General features: G+C 41.4%; 1 protein-coding gene across 1 annotated transcript in view; it reads right to left on the bottom strand.

Moving 5' to 3' along the window:
- The window catches only part of LOC122886346 (receptor-type tyrosine-protein phosphatase F-like), a 164,126-nt gene that overhangs the window by 41,887 nt on the left and 107,018 nt on the right, over window positions 1–15,221 (bottom strand). Inside the window, 7 exon segments of the mRNA XM_044218389.1 lie at window positions 512–612; window positions 1,369–1,941; window positions 2,573–2,690; window positions 5,811–5,837; window positions 11,268–11,461; window positions 12,274–12,549; window positions 12,552–12,578. Coding sequence (XP_044074324.1) covers window positions 512–612; window positions 1,369–1,941; window positions 2,573–2,690; window positions 5,811–5,837; window positions 11,268–11,461; window positions 12,274–12,549; window positions 12,552–12,578 — 1,316 coding nt within the window.

Genomic DNA, 15,221 nt, shown 5'->3' with positions numbered 1-15,221 from the left:
GTCTTTGCCCGATTACCATATGGTGGGAATTGATATAATATCATTTTGACAGGTTATTACACCTCATAAATTAGCATGAATCTGGCTTTTCATATTTTTCAGTGCAAATAGGGAAAGTCACTTCATCACACCCTGGTGAAAGTGTTAACAGCTAATAGTGTTGCGCTGCAATACAATTATGTTACAAATATATGTATAGTACATGTTATACATTGTGTTGAAGTAACAATGACACTAATAGCTTTCCAGTGAAAAAAAAATCCAGTTACCATTCTTGTATTGTACTGTATTTATTCTGTTGGTTAAAAATCTGAGATTTTACAATGTCTTATTGCAATCAATATTATCCAAGTATAATAGTAACAACATTACAAAATATTATAGTTTATAAAACCATTGAAAAGTGATCAATAACGTAAAGTCTATGTCTATGCAAATTGTGTTCATGGTAACATTTTTTGTCTGTCCTTGAGTAAATGGACTGCTGGATTGCTGAAATCCTGGCACTCACCTTGAAAGGCACTTGGGATTTGTAGTTTGGTGGCAAATCCCAGGTGAGGAGGACAGATGTTTTCGTGACAGCTTTGACACCAAAGTTTAGGGTGGGAAAATCTAGGGTGGGAAAATCCTTCGATTAATATCTCAAGTATGACATCCTGTACACCACAATATGTAATCTCTGTGCGTAATTCAATTTCACACTACTGTACAGCAAGTAACCCCCTCAGTAAACAATGTGAATATATTCCACGGTGATACCTTATGACCAAACTTGACAATCTCATTCATGCTTGGTTACAGATCACATAAAAATAGCCTTCATCTCCCTAAGCATGTTCCATTTATTCCCCCCGTTGACACAACAAGACATACACAACAGGCAGAGATCTCTGTGATTACCAAGAAATGTATATGGCAGTTGGACTGACAACATATGTCTTAAAATAGGCATCACACACAGCTGGTTATAAATAAGAAATCTTACATTTATAAGATTATTAAATGCATGAGGAGGTACATGCTGGGTATGCTTTAGATTTGTGTCTAATGGGAGGGAGGATGAGGAGGCATGGTAATGTGACTGTAGCGTGTAATGAGATTAGTACTCTATAAATCAATAAACACAGTGCTGTATAGTACTGAGAGGTAGATGAGAAAGACATGGCACTGATAAAGACAGAAAAAGAGCCAGTTATAGAGTGTTCAAAATATAAGCAGGTGATATGGTGTTCATGTATATGCTCACATATGTTGTGGGCAAGGTTGTGTGTGTAGATGTATGTGTGATGATTATGTGTGCATGATTTTATGTTTTCAAATCAAACACCTCTGGTATGTTCTTGTGTAAATGTCAGCCATGTGTCCTACCATTTGACATGGTCCTGCTCTGAATGCTGGGGCTGAGAGGTCCCCCGCCCTTATTGGTGAACGCTTGCACCCGTATGTCATAGGTGGTGTCAGGATTAAGGCCCTGGATAGTCATGTGCGTGTCGGCCGTGCGGTTGGTGGTGTTCTGCTGACTGTTGATGTCCCTGTAAACAACCACGTAGTATATGATCTTGCCGTTCCTTTCGGACAGCAGTGGGGGCTCCCAGGTCAGCTGGGTGCTGGACTGGGTCAGTCCCGTGACTTGCAGGTTGAACGGGAAGCCTGAGGGCACGTCTTCAGGGGTACTGATCTCCTTTATGTAGGCCTCACCGATGCCTGCGCGGTTACGTGCGCTGAGGCGGAAGGCGTAAGTTGCGCCTTTGTGCAGCTCAGTGACAGTGTAATGGTCGTCAGTCTTTTTCAGCTCGCGTGATGTGTAGGTTTCCTCATCAATGCGCTTGTACTGCAGCTGGTAGCCCATCAACTCGCCCACCATATCCTTAGGCGGCTGCCACTGAATTAGCGCTGTGTTGCCCATGGTGGTGCTGATCATCATAGTGGGCTTGCCTGGCACTGAGAAAGTAGAAAGTAGAAAGAAAATAATAAGTTGTGTTGTAATTCCTGTAAATGAAACTATTTTAAACAACCCTCAAAGTAATAGTTCAATATTTGGGAAATATGCTCATGGAGTTATATGAGAAAACTGATACTGTTCTCATATCTGTCAATTAAATATAAGACTGGAGCCAGCAGCAGGTTAGCTTAGCTTAGCATTAAGAGTCATTAATTAACGGACAGATATGAGAGTGGTATTGATCTTCTAACTCTTGATGCAAATGCAAGTATATTTTAACAAAATCAACTTTTGCTGAAGAAGAAGATTTTCATACTTGAAAATTGCCCTATATAACAAATATCCACCAGCAGGAGCATATGAGGGTTAACTGCCTTGGTCATAGCACTTCAACAGCTGTAAGTTATGGTAACTAGTCTGGGCGTTGAAGCTAACATACATTTAGCATCCCTCTAAAACTAACATGAAATTCAAGTCACATGGACAGTCTTCTAATCATAGTACCTTCTTGAATGAGGGAGACAGAGGTTATCACTTTTAAGCCTTGAAGATAATACCTCAGCATTCACTGTAAACAGATAGCTCATATCCTATGTTTAACATGATAACCCTGATAAAACTGACTCTGACCTGCTCCAGTCGTGGTGATGACTTTAGCTTTACTACGAGCTCCATCTCCCTTGGTGGTGTAAGCTGCTACAGTGACAGAGTAGGTGGTTTCAGAGTGCAGTCCACCAATGATGGCCTCCTGCAAAATGGAAAAATCATGAGGTTAAACAGAATCACTGAGCCTGAGCGAGGCCGCCTCAATGGCATAAAAAACCAAAAAAAAAACAAACAAAACAGAAACCCCTCTCACACAAGCTCCCATCCCATCACAAACCACATAGCACCAAACACTTGTAGTTTCTTGATCAATTTGCCTATAACAGGAACCAAACATTTGAAGCATTTAACAGAGAAAAGTTTTGAAGGCACACAAATAGGACCAGGAACCAACAAACCAACCAAATGAACAAGAACATCACCAGTGTGTCAGTGTTCATGCCTGCTGCATGGATAAGCATGAGATTATACCCAGAGGAGCTCAGGATCATCATTACACTGCAATCTGTAAAAGCCCACAAATAGTACACTTCCAACTGTGGGACATATCATAAAAACTCTTAATAATTCTTTAAGATGAAAAAACATCAGACAGATGTTACACATTTCATTTCTTTAATAATGAAGTTAGATTATTGGTAATGATTGCCTTCTGGATTCCCATGTAAGTTGGGATGAATATTTAAACAAAAACACAGACACACTAAGGTGGTTGAACAATTCAGTAACTGAACAGTCAGGAACAGACAGCAGAAAAACAGCAAACAACTGAGGTAACACATTGTTATTGGTAACCTGCTGCAGTGCTGGCACTCACTTCACCAGACTGCATCAGTCTGAATAAAAACACACCCACACACGCTGGAATTAAACACTCTCTGAGCTTGAACAAAGCCCATATGTAAACAGACATAGACACACAAGAATGCATATACTCACCAATGTATATATACTGTATATAAACACACACTACAGAATGCATGCACGTACAGACACACCATAAATGTGCACATGTGAACACGCACAATAATACACGCAGACATGAGCGCACACTCGATACCAAGAACAAATTAATGCCTGCGGCTTGAGCACACATGCTGGAGTTGTCTGTTTCTGACTAGGGCCACTGAGAGGACGAATACGCCAATGCCTACAAGCCTTCCTGCCGGATCTCCTCGCAAACCTCTCATACTCTTGGAATATTATACAGCTTTGCCCTAATGCTGTTTCTCTAACTAATGAAGTTTTAATTTCCTAACCACAGAAGAACATTTAACAGCCTATATAAGCCAGCACTGTTTGACAATGCTTTTTACTGCCCCTCTCTTTAAGGTGCATTTGGTGTTCCCATACTAGCCTTTAAGAGAGGCGGGGAACAAAATTCTAAATTACTGTATCATTAAACCATTTTAACTTTATGGAAGAAGTCTCATTACTTTAATCATACAAAATGGCTTTAACAGTCTCAGCAATGGCAGACACAGAGTTTTTCCCCCCCTATTCTGGCAAGGTCAAATCGGGTCTAGTAACACTTTTGAAACTCAGCAGAAAATAGAAAAAGCGAGACTTCAAAGTTTCCTTCAGAGCAAATGCTTGGAGCAGCACCAAAGGGCATTACAGAGATTATCAAGTCGACTAGTTATAGAAATGGATTCTTCTCTACAAGCCTCCCTACACCGCTATCCTCACTAGGGAAGAAAATGCCAGGGGAAAAATGGGCAGCATTGTTAAAACAAATACATACCCTTCAGACAATTCTTTTGCTAAAGCACAACGTTTGATGTGTTTTGTTTGTGTTGATTTGCATTAAAAATGCCATAATTATCTGAAAAAATTAGAAATTGCTTCAAAATTCTACTACTTGTGAACATGCAGTGGGTCAACAAGACATGGTAATGTTTTTGCTGTTGACATCTTTCTGTGGCTAGTGACACTACATAAGCTACCTGGCACACAAACTGCTATGGCCTAAACATGGCTGCTAAAGAAATAATAAAGATGTGTGAACAGATGTCTTCCTCTGACAGTGTCTAGCTCTGTGTCTGTCAGGTGTTAATCAACACATTAAGAAGAGAGGGAGAGGAGGCAAGTCTGACTCATGCCATGTGGGTGTAGCTGAAGGAATCTGGCCATGTGTGCTGTGCAAACAGATTTCTGTTTAACTGGCTGTTATCAAATAAATAAAATGATCTGTGCACATCCCGCTGGCTCATTTATGAAGAAAAAAACCCATCCAGTGTTGATATATAAACAGATAAACAAAAAAACTCCAACATCATCCATCAACCTTTGTGGGTGGTCACTGGATTGATTAACCAGTTTTCTATGTTTCTGTCAGAGGAAACATGCTCAAATTAATTCCTTAATGCGGTTTCTTAAAAGCTATAAACCTTTTTTTAAACAACTTCTTTGCACTTTTTTGAATATTGAAAGCAGTGTTTTTTTTTATTCTAGCAGGTTTCTATTGAATTTCTGACTAGGAACAGTAAGAGGCTCTGCATTTATGCTAGTGCAATATGACGTCTAGGAGGTAATAAGCCATAACAAAGGGCTGGATGACAGCCATGGAACAGTGAGCTGCCATCCAGGCAAATGAAAAGTACATGAAAGGCTGGTGGCAATCTAGGAAATGTGTGGAGCTGATAAAACACACAGCTCCTCCTCTCAGATAGACATGTCATCTGAAACAGTAGGTGAGACAGCAGGTTAGGCGAGCCTGATTAATGTCAGCATCACACTAGGATAGTGACACACAGCCTTTGACTGCACCGTACGCTCAATGACGAGGGAAAGCACTGAATACTCACTGCAGTAAGTGCCTCAGATCTGAGTGAATGCCCAGCTGTTACTACGAGTTTGTCTTATGGTAAAATATTGAAGTATTAGACTTGTACGCAATCATCAGTGGAAAATAATCCTCATGCTTTGTGCTTGTAGTAGCTCTTAGAGAACATCACACACACACACACATAAATAAATATAAAAACCAGGAATCATTAGGACACATATCTCTTGCTGTGGTTATGATGGGGTTAAGATCTTTCATGAGGATTCACACCGTGTGGATTACAGGCATGGCACACACAGAAATAAACACACACACAAACACACACACACACACACACACACACACACACACACACACACACACACACACAACTCATAATCCAAAGACACAAGCACACACAGCACCCCCAAATTGCAGAGGGGAGAAGAGCTTTCCCTGCAAGACAACCCAGCAGCACACATGAGGGTTACTCACATGCTCGGTGGACTCCTCAATATTCCACTGATGGGAGAGAAGACACAGGACACAGGGCGGGGGGAGAAATGAGTCAGAGACACAACAGGCAAGGAAAAAAAGCTCTAGTCTTTTTTTCGCTCAAAGACAGATGAATGTAGGTGTCAACAGAGTCATGCAGTCGAACAAACACAAAGAGAGAGAGTGTGATGAAAGAGAGGAAGTAAAAAAAAGGGAAAGAAATGAAGACAAGTTGAGTGGCATAAAAGTAATTGTGTAGCCAAGTTGAGCAATGGTTGTGAAATTCATTATTGTTTATGATGCACTGCCTTGTTTCTCATTTGCCTTTGAATCCAATAAAAACCTCTCTCTTCCTTAATCACAGAGCACCTCTATTCAGTATGATAACTATCTCACTGTGACTATAAAGCATAAACTATGCAGAATCTTTGAAGCATTTCCTCTTTCCTTTCTGAAATGGAGGGAGGGCCTTTTATTCATTATATTTCAATATGTTTTCAAAATGTTCTCCTTGCTCGCTGTGCTTGGCCAAGTGATTCCCGGGGGAAGTGAAAGCCCATTTCGTGCCGCGGGGCTCCGTTGGTGCCGAGCGTGAAATCCTATTACCAGTGCTGCTATGCTAGCCCTGTGACATCAAACCCCATCGATGCAGAACGCAACTGCTGGTGTTTACCAGAAACTCGCTCCACAGTTCAGTTACTGCAGAGGAGTTCACTGATGGGTGGCCTGGCTGACAAGGGGCAGGAGACATGACACTGGTGACACTGATGTGGGACAAAATGAAGAACACAGAAGGAAGGGGGGCTGAGGAAGAAAGGTGGGTGAGGGTGGTGGCGGCAATCAATTATATTTGAACATTAGGGTGCATAACTTAACTGCTGCCGGTGGAGTGGTGGTGGTGGATTTTGTCCTTTACCTCTATTGATATCAATCCATGCAGATAGTTTGGATTTTATTTATCCAGATATGAGAGATCCATGTTTGTAGATTTCCATTGTCTGCCCCAATATAATACAATGGAGGTGAATGGAATTTCATTGGTTTTGCTCACAACATTGAAAACTTCAACAGCCATGTATCCTTTCCAACAGCAAAAGTGCAGAGCAGACAACATTAAAGGTCGTCAGTCAAATATCTAAACATTGTCAGATGAGATTTACCAGCTGTTTGTCATTATTACCAGTGTACAATTATGTAGCTGTTATTAAAGAGAACGCTACTTTTGAATGTTATGATTATTTCTGAAAATTACTGAGTAATGTTGTTCATACCACCAAAGTAATATCTTTTCAAATGCTAAATTAGTGATTTTTTCCATGGAATACTACTTAAGTTTACTTGTAAATTGACTTTTCTACAGCTGAAAGGTTTAAAAAGAAGAGGACCCTGAGAGGCCCTAAACAACAAGCTACAACAAGCAACTGCATCAATTTATCAGATTTTTTCTTGTAGAAATAAGCTTGGGATTGTGGCTATGCTTTATTTAATGTAATGCAGACCACCAATACAGGCCTGGAATTACTTTATAAATTTAAATCTCACTTGCAATATTGGCAAGCAAATTTGCAATTAGATATTTTCATCTTATTGTTCAGCCCTTGAGGCAGATACGTATCTCAAAACTTGAGCTAATCTATATGTTTTAGATACCATCCAGATACCATTAGAGGTACTTGAGATAATTTTTGTAATTTACGTGATCTAGTCCTTTAAGAAGAATACCGTGAAGTCTATACAGTAGATACATGCCTTCAAGATAAAATTTGGCAGGGGTGTTTGCCTTCCTGCTTGCCCAACTTTCCCTTCTTGCAACTCCAGACTTTCACAAACAAAGAGAGCAAGCCTCACACTCTTGATTCATTGTGCACTGAAGAGACAGTTTTCATCATCCTCCATTGGCTGTTGGCATATGAAAAGACAAAGGACCCAACTTCTCTGCCCTCCTCCCTGTGGATGGGTCTTCATCACCAACCAGCTAACTGACGCATGAGCAAGGCCTCTGTATGGTCCCAGTAGCGACTGGTCGACACACACAACGCATTAAAAAGTGCTGCCTCATGCTCCCCTGATGTAGCGGGGCACTAAATAGTACCATTTAAGAACAGCTGCTACTTAAATCCATGAATAACAGTTTGCAACGTGCTTAATTTGTTTACCGTCAACTCCACTCAGTATGTCAACAGAGCAGCGAACACATTAAGGTTCGCAAGAGTTCCTATCTCATCTTGGGCTTAATCCCTTTCTATCACAACTGCTTTTGCTTTCTGCTTAAATCCATGGGAGAATTATAAATTATCCCCCATTTATATTTCGAATGCCAACGCAAGCTGAAAACACATCATTGCTGATAAGCGTCGTTTGTGGAAACGGAGCGGTATAATTTGCAGGCGGGTGAATGCAAATGTGATGACATGGGCTGAGATGTGTGGCTATAAAAATGGGAATGAGGGGGGAACGAGTGATGTGGAAGAGAAGGAGCTGTCATGATTGATGGAGTGAAACGGGCTGAGGTGCTTCTTCTTTTCTCTTTTTTTCCCCGATTCACATTCAACTCCAATCTGAGGCAGTGAAGGCCGTAGAGGCAGTGAAGCATTGCCTCGCTCGCTCCCACACACAAACGCACACACACCACAGAAAACGCATGAGTGGTCAAACAAAATGAACCTGGAAAAGTAGTGCTGAATAAAGGCAAACTTGTGCAGAAAATGTATAGAAGCACAGACAGTGTCTAATGGCTTCAAACTCAATCACGCCATTTTCCGCCAACTTTTATAGAAAGATATATGTAAAACATGAGCCTAGAGGTTGCAGTGAGCGCATAGTGATGGAGCAGGCTGTATGGTGTGGAGTTGCCCACTCAGGTTCAGGCCACTTTCCCAACACAAATATGGTTGGAAAGGGGTCGATAACATCACACTGTTAACATGGCCTCTGGTTTAAATTTAGCAGGGAAATGAGGGCGCTGTGTGGGCTCCTGCTTGAAAAGAAAAGAGGCGCTTAAACCACCCACGCACAGGCAAGCTCTCCTAGCTCTCCTCCCAGCGTTTCAGCTAACCCTGAGAGAGGGTGAAGAGGAGAGAAGGAGCCAGAAACAGAGAGACAAAGACAAGGGGAGAGGTGATAGCGATTTTAACAGAATCTGCAGTCCAATCAGTCGACTTAGATTTGTGATTGAAGTCTAAGGTGAGGTTGTGCTATGTTGTGAGAGGCCTGGAAAATCTGGATTTATATTTTCCTCCTGGCAGGCTTACTGTGCATCCAATGCAGGTGAAAGGGCGGATATGGAACTGATTTCACAACACAGGCAAATTCTTGAGAGAAACACTATGGGATGTGCCAAGATAGAAGAAAATTGTTTTTTTCCTTTTATTTATCATCAATTACAGGTGTGCGTTTGAGGGATTTGCATGAGTCTAGGATGAGTCATGAACTCTTCTCAGCCAGCTGGAACGCCTACTACAAGGTTGATCTAAGCAGGGAGCATGTTTGCTCTTGTTATCTGCGTTGTATTTTCCACTTGTTGTTGGGGTACGTGAATGGAAATATGTGTGAGAAAAGGAGGAATTGTTCTAAAACCAGTTGGGCGAAGGTGGACAAGGGAGTGTCAGCTAACTGTGTGGTCTTTAATGGCGTCTGGGCAGGTCCTTGCAGGTTGACTACTCAGTGCTGTCTCATAAAAACAATCTGTTGTGTTGAGATGATTCAATCAAGGGTAACCAACCTGCACGCAAGCCTCTGGTAATTACTCAACCGGCTTCTCAGGAAGGAAGGGTGCAAAAGGAGGACATGAGAGGGGGAGGAGAAATTCAGGTTTCTGCCAAGTAGGGGACGGTGAGTTTGAGAGGTGCCCTAGACACCAAACTGGAACATGAGAGTTCTATCCTGAGTGCCAAATTGCAGTGTGTCTTTGTGTTTATTGTGTGAACCTGGCACAAATGAGACTTGGCCAGGAGTATTGTTTGCACAACAAGTGGGGTCATGTTCAGTTCAGTTTGCATAACCCAAAACAAAGTCACGCTAAACATGTCGACATAAAGAAAACACTTCCAGGAAGACAAGCAGCCACCATGTTTTTCTCTTCTTCCAGACCAAACGATGCTGTCCTGGCTGTCAAGCACTCTGGTACACAGTCAGATAACAATGAACTGTCAGCAGCAGCTGCCAGAAACTATTGCTGTAGTGTTGGACTGTGAGAGTTGAGGGTAGACCATTTGGCCAGGCGTAGAGACATGGCCAGGTGATATCAGCCAGAGCCTCTTTTACACAGTTATTCTCAGCTCTATCTGGCTAAAATGAACTTAATGTTAAAATGAACTTAATGTTAATTTTATGCTTAGAAATTGCTATAGAGTCCCATGTGAGATGGGCCACTTGGGTAGCTTGACAACCACACAAAAAATGACTCATTATGTATTTATCACTGAATGCACTGTTACACAACTGGGATCCACAAGCTTCTACTTAGCTTCACTTGGGATCTGACACGTCATTTCAAGGTGACTTTCACAGTGCTTCCACTTCTGAAATGATAAGTCTTAAGACAGCGGGGTGTTTGCAAAAGCAAATGAGGGTTAATAGCTCCCCTCACGTGTACAGCATGTGCACTGCCTGGGAACTGAACCGGCAACCTGTTGGTCTCTCTTAATGCTGCAGCAAAGCATCTATTAGCAAACGCTGCTCAGAGACACATGCAACGCTGTTCAGATTTTTTATGGTATTCCTGCGGCCAGGGAGCGCTTACTTGTTCAAATTAGATGTTTCTGTGTGAGGCCATCGAGGGTGCAAGTGAATGCGTGTTCGCGCAAATGTTACTCCCGGCAAACAATCAGAAGGAGGCTCTTAAGCTGGTCTCCTCTCTCCCAAAGAGAAGAAAAAAAGTGAGAGTGGGGTTTTGGTTTTAAGATATTCATGAATCTCTGAATCCCTCTTAAGGATTACAATCTCTCATCCATCTCACGGTGTCACACAGCTTTGGGCGATTCGGAGCAGCCTGCATTAATGTGTAAAGGGCGGCGTCAGGAAAATAACTCTAATTTATAAACATGGTAACAAGGCAGTGCATATGTATTACTGCTAAAACCGCAAAGAGAAGTACATTGATTCCACTAAGCCCCATCCTGAAACATATATAAAATATTTAATAGCTATTAATGTAGAATTAGAATGGATCTTGTTACGACAGCTAATCCAAAGCTGTGGGAGCAGGGTACCAATTTAGAGTCAAATGTCACATGTGGAGAAGGCTGGGAAAAAATATGGGGGGGGGGGGTAATGCAATCGAAAGAAAATTCCATGTGTGTCACTCGGTATGGGGGAAATGAAGTGTGAATGAAGAGAAATGAAAATGAATAGGGGAGCAGTGGAGAATGAAAATAATGGGAAATGAACATAAGACAGCTATAGCTAGTGAAAGAGAGACACATAAAGACTGGACAAGAGTGAGACATCATCCAGTACCTGTGCCTCTGGCAAAGCAACGTCCATGATGTTAGGCTGGCCTCGTGGTTCGCCGTTTTCCAGCCGAGAGAAGATGACTTGGTAGCCTCGGATTTGGCCGTGCTGCTTCCCCTGCAGGGGTGGCTTCCAGGTGACCCTGATTGCTGTGGAGTTTATGGCCTCAACCTCTAGCTTCCTGGGGGGTGCTCCCGGCACTGGAAACCAGAAAAAAGGGGGAGAGAGGGAGGGAAAGCAGAATGCCAGAGTAAGACAGAAAGAGAGAGACAGACAGAGAGAGGGGAAAGAGTCAAAATATGCTGAGTTAGTGATTTTCCTCAGTTCAGTGTTTTGTGATGAGGAGCCAAAAACTATCAACATAATGACTCCTAAGTTTTTTATAGACTTGGGTGCTCTATAGAAGGAAGTGATACTAGATTTGGCCATGAATCAAAATAATCTCTACTCAGTTTAGACCTTCTATGTCTACTGTGTCCCCAAAACACCCTTTGCGTGACAGCATGTGGTCTAGTGATCTGTAGTGTCTGTAATGTCCTTAATTCCGGTATGAAATTAGCTGTGTTGCATCAAACTTCAAACACATTAATTATAGACGACTCTCTCTTAGGGGCAGCTGCTCTCTATCAAACTGCAAACAAAACGAGGAATGAGTGAGAAAAAGAGGCAAGAGCTGCTCCACTTCTATTCCTAAGAACAGAAGAAAGAAAACAAGAAGACATTTAAACAGTGAAAGCAGAAGAAAGTGGTGCAGAGCTGAGGCCCAGGGGTGATGAGCCTTAACCTCTCATAGATGTAAAGTGTTGAAGAGCAAGCTGGAAGGAGGAAAAAAAGAGAAGGTGACTCCCTCTGCTACCACTATCGCCTCATTAGCTCAAAACTGATCAACAGGACACAGAGAAATGTGCAGTAGTAGTTGAAGAGAGTAAAGGAAAATTGTGACAAGGAGCCCCAAGCAACAGAGATGTGAAGAGTCTGAGAGCGCTCTGCTTAAGGGGAGGTGTCAACCTACCATCCTCTTTGGTTCTTATCCTCACTGGGGCACTTTCAGGGCCTGGGCCCACGTCAGTGTGTGCCCTCACCCACACCTGATACTCAGTCCACTTCTCCAAGGCCTCCAGCACATAGCTGGTGGCGTCTGCGCCGATGCCCGTCACCTCATGCCGCTCCGTGTCCTCTCCAGCCAGGGCCTGGTAGCTGACTGTGTAGCGCACAATGGCGCCGTGGCGGCTAGCGGCGGGCGGTGCAACCCAACTCACCTTGAGGCTGGTGGAGCTCAGACTGACCAGATGTACTTCCTTGAGGGGGCGGATGGGGCTGCAGGGGGAAGGGAGCACAACCACACGGAGGGGAGCACGGATCAAGCAAACAAAAAATAAACAAAAACACAAGCAAACGTAAGAAAAAACTGAAAGCTTTTTGTATAGTAGTCAATATGAAAATTAAAATGTAAAATTCAAAATGTCATTGTAATATTTTTGAGCTTCACCGCCTACAGTATGCAAAATTAAGATTCAAATGAAATCTGAAACTGTATATTTTTCCTGCTCATCTGACACATTTCCCTTTGAGCAGATTTTTGTATTTTCTGTTGCACTACATATGCATTTTTTTTTTATGAAATGGAAATAGGGACAGGCATTACAAATTAAGCTTGGAAAATAAAATCTGTTGTTCACAAATAATTTGCACTCATACTGCAGGTGATAAATTCGATAATATTACATTGCAAGTTGAATATGTCATTTAAATTTTTTTACTGAATACAAAAAGCTTCCATACTAAACACTATACTGCCTCTGGACTGAGAGATTGGCTGCAAAAACACATTACCAGGCTACTGCTGAAGCTGTGTTTGGCACTACATTTATGCGAGAGGCCACAAAACTACAGGGTGGGCTGAACCGAATATAAAATCTGCCAAAATTTTACAAGGCAATGTTTTTATAAAGACGTAATTTGTCCCTAACTGCCCTCTCTGCTGCCTCTCGCAGTATGCAGGGGGAGCAATAAACTGGCCATAGATGTGCAAGTGTGTGAACGAGTGCTTGACAGTGTTGACTGGTGTTCGCACATTGATGCAGAAGCTCTGGGCTTCATGACAGTGCTTGTCAGACCCTGCTCAGTTCTGCAGCTGAGATATACTGGTCTGTCTCCGAAGTCATACATGAATCATTTCATAATCACTAACAATTATGAACATTCCAGCTATTGTCGACATCTGGTTTGTAGCCACTGTAATGGAAAACAATATTGTTATGATTATCAAATGGGGCAAATTCCTAAATGTTCCAGATTTACCACACCAACATGCTACTTTGTTATTAACCCTTTGGATTTGAATGACCAGAATCGAACTGCCATTGTTGTAGCACTATGGTTTTGGTCTTAAAACTACTGGGCCAACAGGACATCAACACAATTATTTTATTTAATGTATAGATATAATATCGACAAGCCAGATTCAGTTATATTCTGTCCACCTCACCCTGCTATGCTTTCTAGTCACAAACTCTTCTGGTATGTCCCAGTATGTGTATAAACACAAATAGCATATACAGTATGTGACTATATAGAGTTAGTAATCTATAGCTACACCTGAAGTCTGGAATAATAAGATTACTGCAATAAATAAGATTAAATTTTTTACAACAGCTGCAGTATAAAATATATGTAAACTCTCAAGTCCAGAGAAAAACAGAAAACCAATAAACAATCTTAAAATAGGGAACAAGAACAACACTGAAAACAAACACAATAGCATTCATAAATTACATGCATCTAACTCAATCACAAACTTATTCAACTATACAAAAAGGCCACTTCAAAAGAGAACAAAACAAAACAAGAAAAATAAAATTCAAAGCAAGGTGTTCTTATAAAGCATTTGTTTTTTAATAAGCAGAGCAATGAACAGTTAGCTCAAATAGGAATCCAATAGACTAATGCCAGAACATGAAACTCTACCTTTTCAAAACATTAGGGCTAAACAGCAGAGAAACGAGTCTCATCAGGTGATCCCTGATCCACAAGAGAGTGGACAGAAAACTACAAAGACCTGACAACACCACGTGTATTACGAAAAGGTGACATACTGAATCAAAACAGATGATGATTTGCAGAATAGATTGTGATATTGAGGTCCTGATGAAAAATCTGCTAGATCAAAGTCAAATTGGATGAGGGGAGGACAACACCACAGGAAATACATATGCCTCGGAGGCAAAAATGAGCAAGACAAAGAGGGGGAGGAGATAAAATTATAGATGAAGAAGATAAAGCACATCTATCTACCTCATTTAACATAAATGTTGTAAACAAAACACTGAGAGCATCACCATACAATTACTTACATTTAGTTGTTGTCCAGTGTTTCCTCATGTATTACTGTAAAAGATTTGGCTTCCATCCGGTGTTCTGATTTTTGCCGTTGGAGATAACCTTTTGTTTAAAATCTGATTATGAATTACACCTTGAACTAATGATTTTCAATGATCTTAATCACTGTTATTTGTACAATTTCCCATTCAGTTTTCGGTTTAAGTATCATGCAACTTTTACAGTATGTCAAGTCCTTAGCTGTGTAGTAAAGCTGTACTGTTTGTCCATATATAAACTGCAAACAAATACGAATACAGCTCAGTTATGTTCATTGCTCTGATTGTTAAAAAATGATAGTAAACATTTAAATGCAGTACTAGAAAATGTCACACTTTCCCACTGCCTATTTGCCTCAGAACCTTCCCAAGACTGTCGCTTATTTCATGCACACCATCCTCCTGCTGCATGACATCCAAATTCTGTTTTCCAAATGCTCATCACCACTCGTGATCTCAGTTGCCAGTTATATAACTCTGTGGTTGTCAGAGGTTTTAGCTCTTCAATGATTTTGTGCATCCTCATGGGGAATGATTTCAAAAAGAATATCCATACCTTCTGTCTAGTATCTTGTATTCTTTT

This window comes from Siniperca chuatsi, linkage group LG13 (assembly GCF_020085105.1).
Source record: "Siniperca chuatsi isolate FFG_IHB_CAS linkage group LG13, ASM2008510v1, whole genome shotgun sequence".
Lineage (NCBI taxonomy): Eukaryota > Metazoa > Chordata > Actinopteri > Centrarchiformes > Sinipercidae > Siniperca > Siniperca chuatsi.
This window is presented reverse-complemented; position numbering and strand designations above follow the sequence as displayed.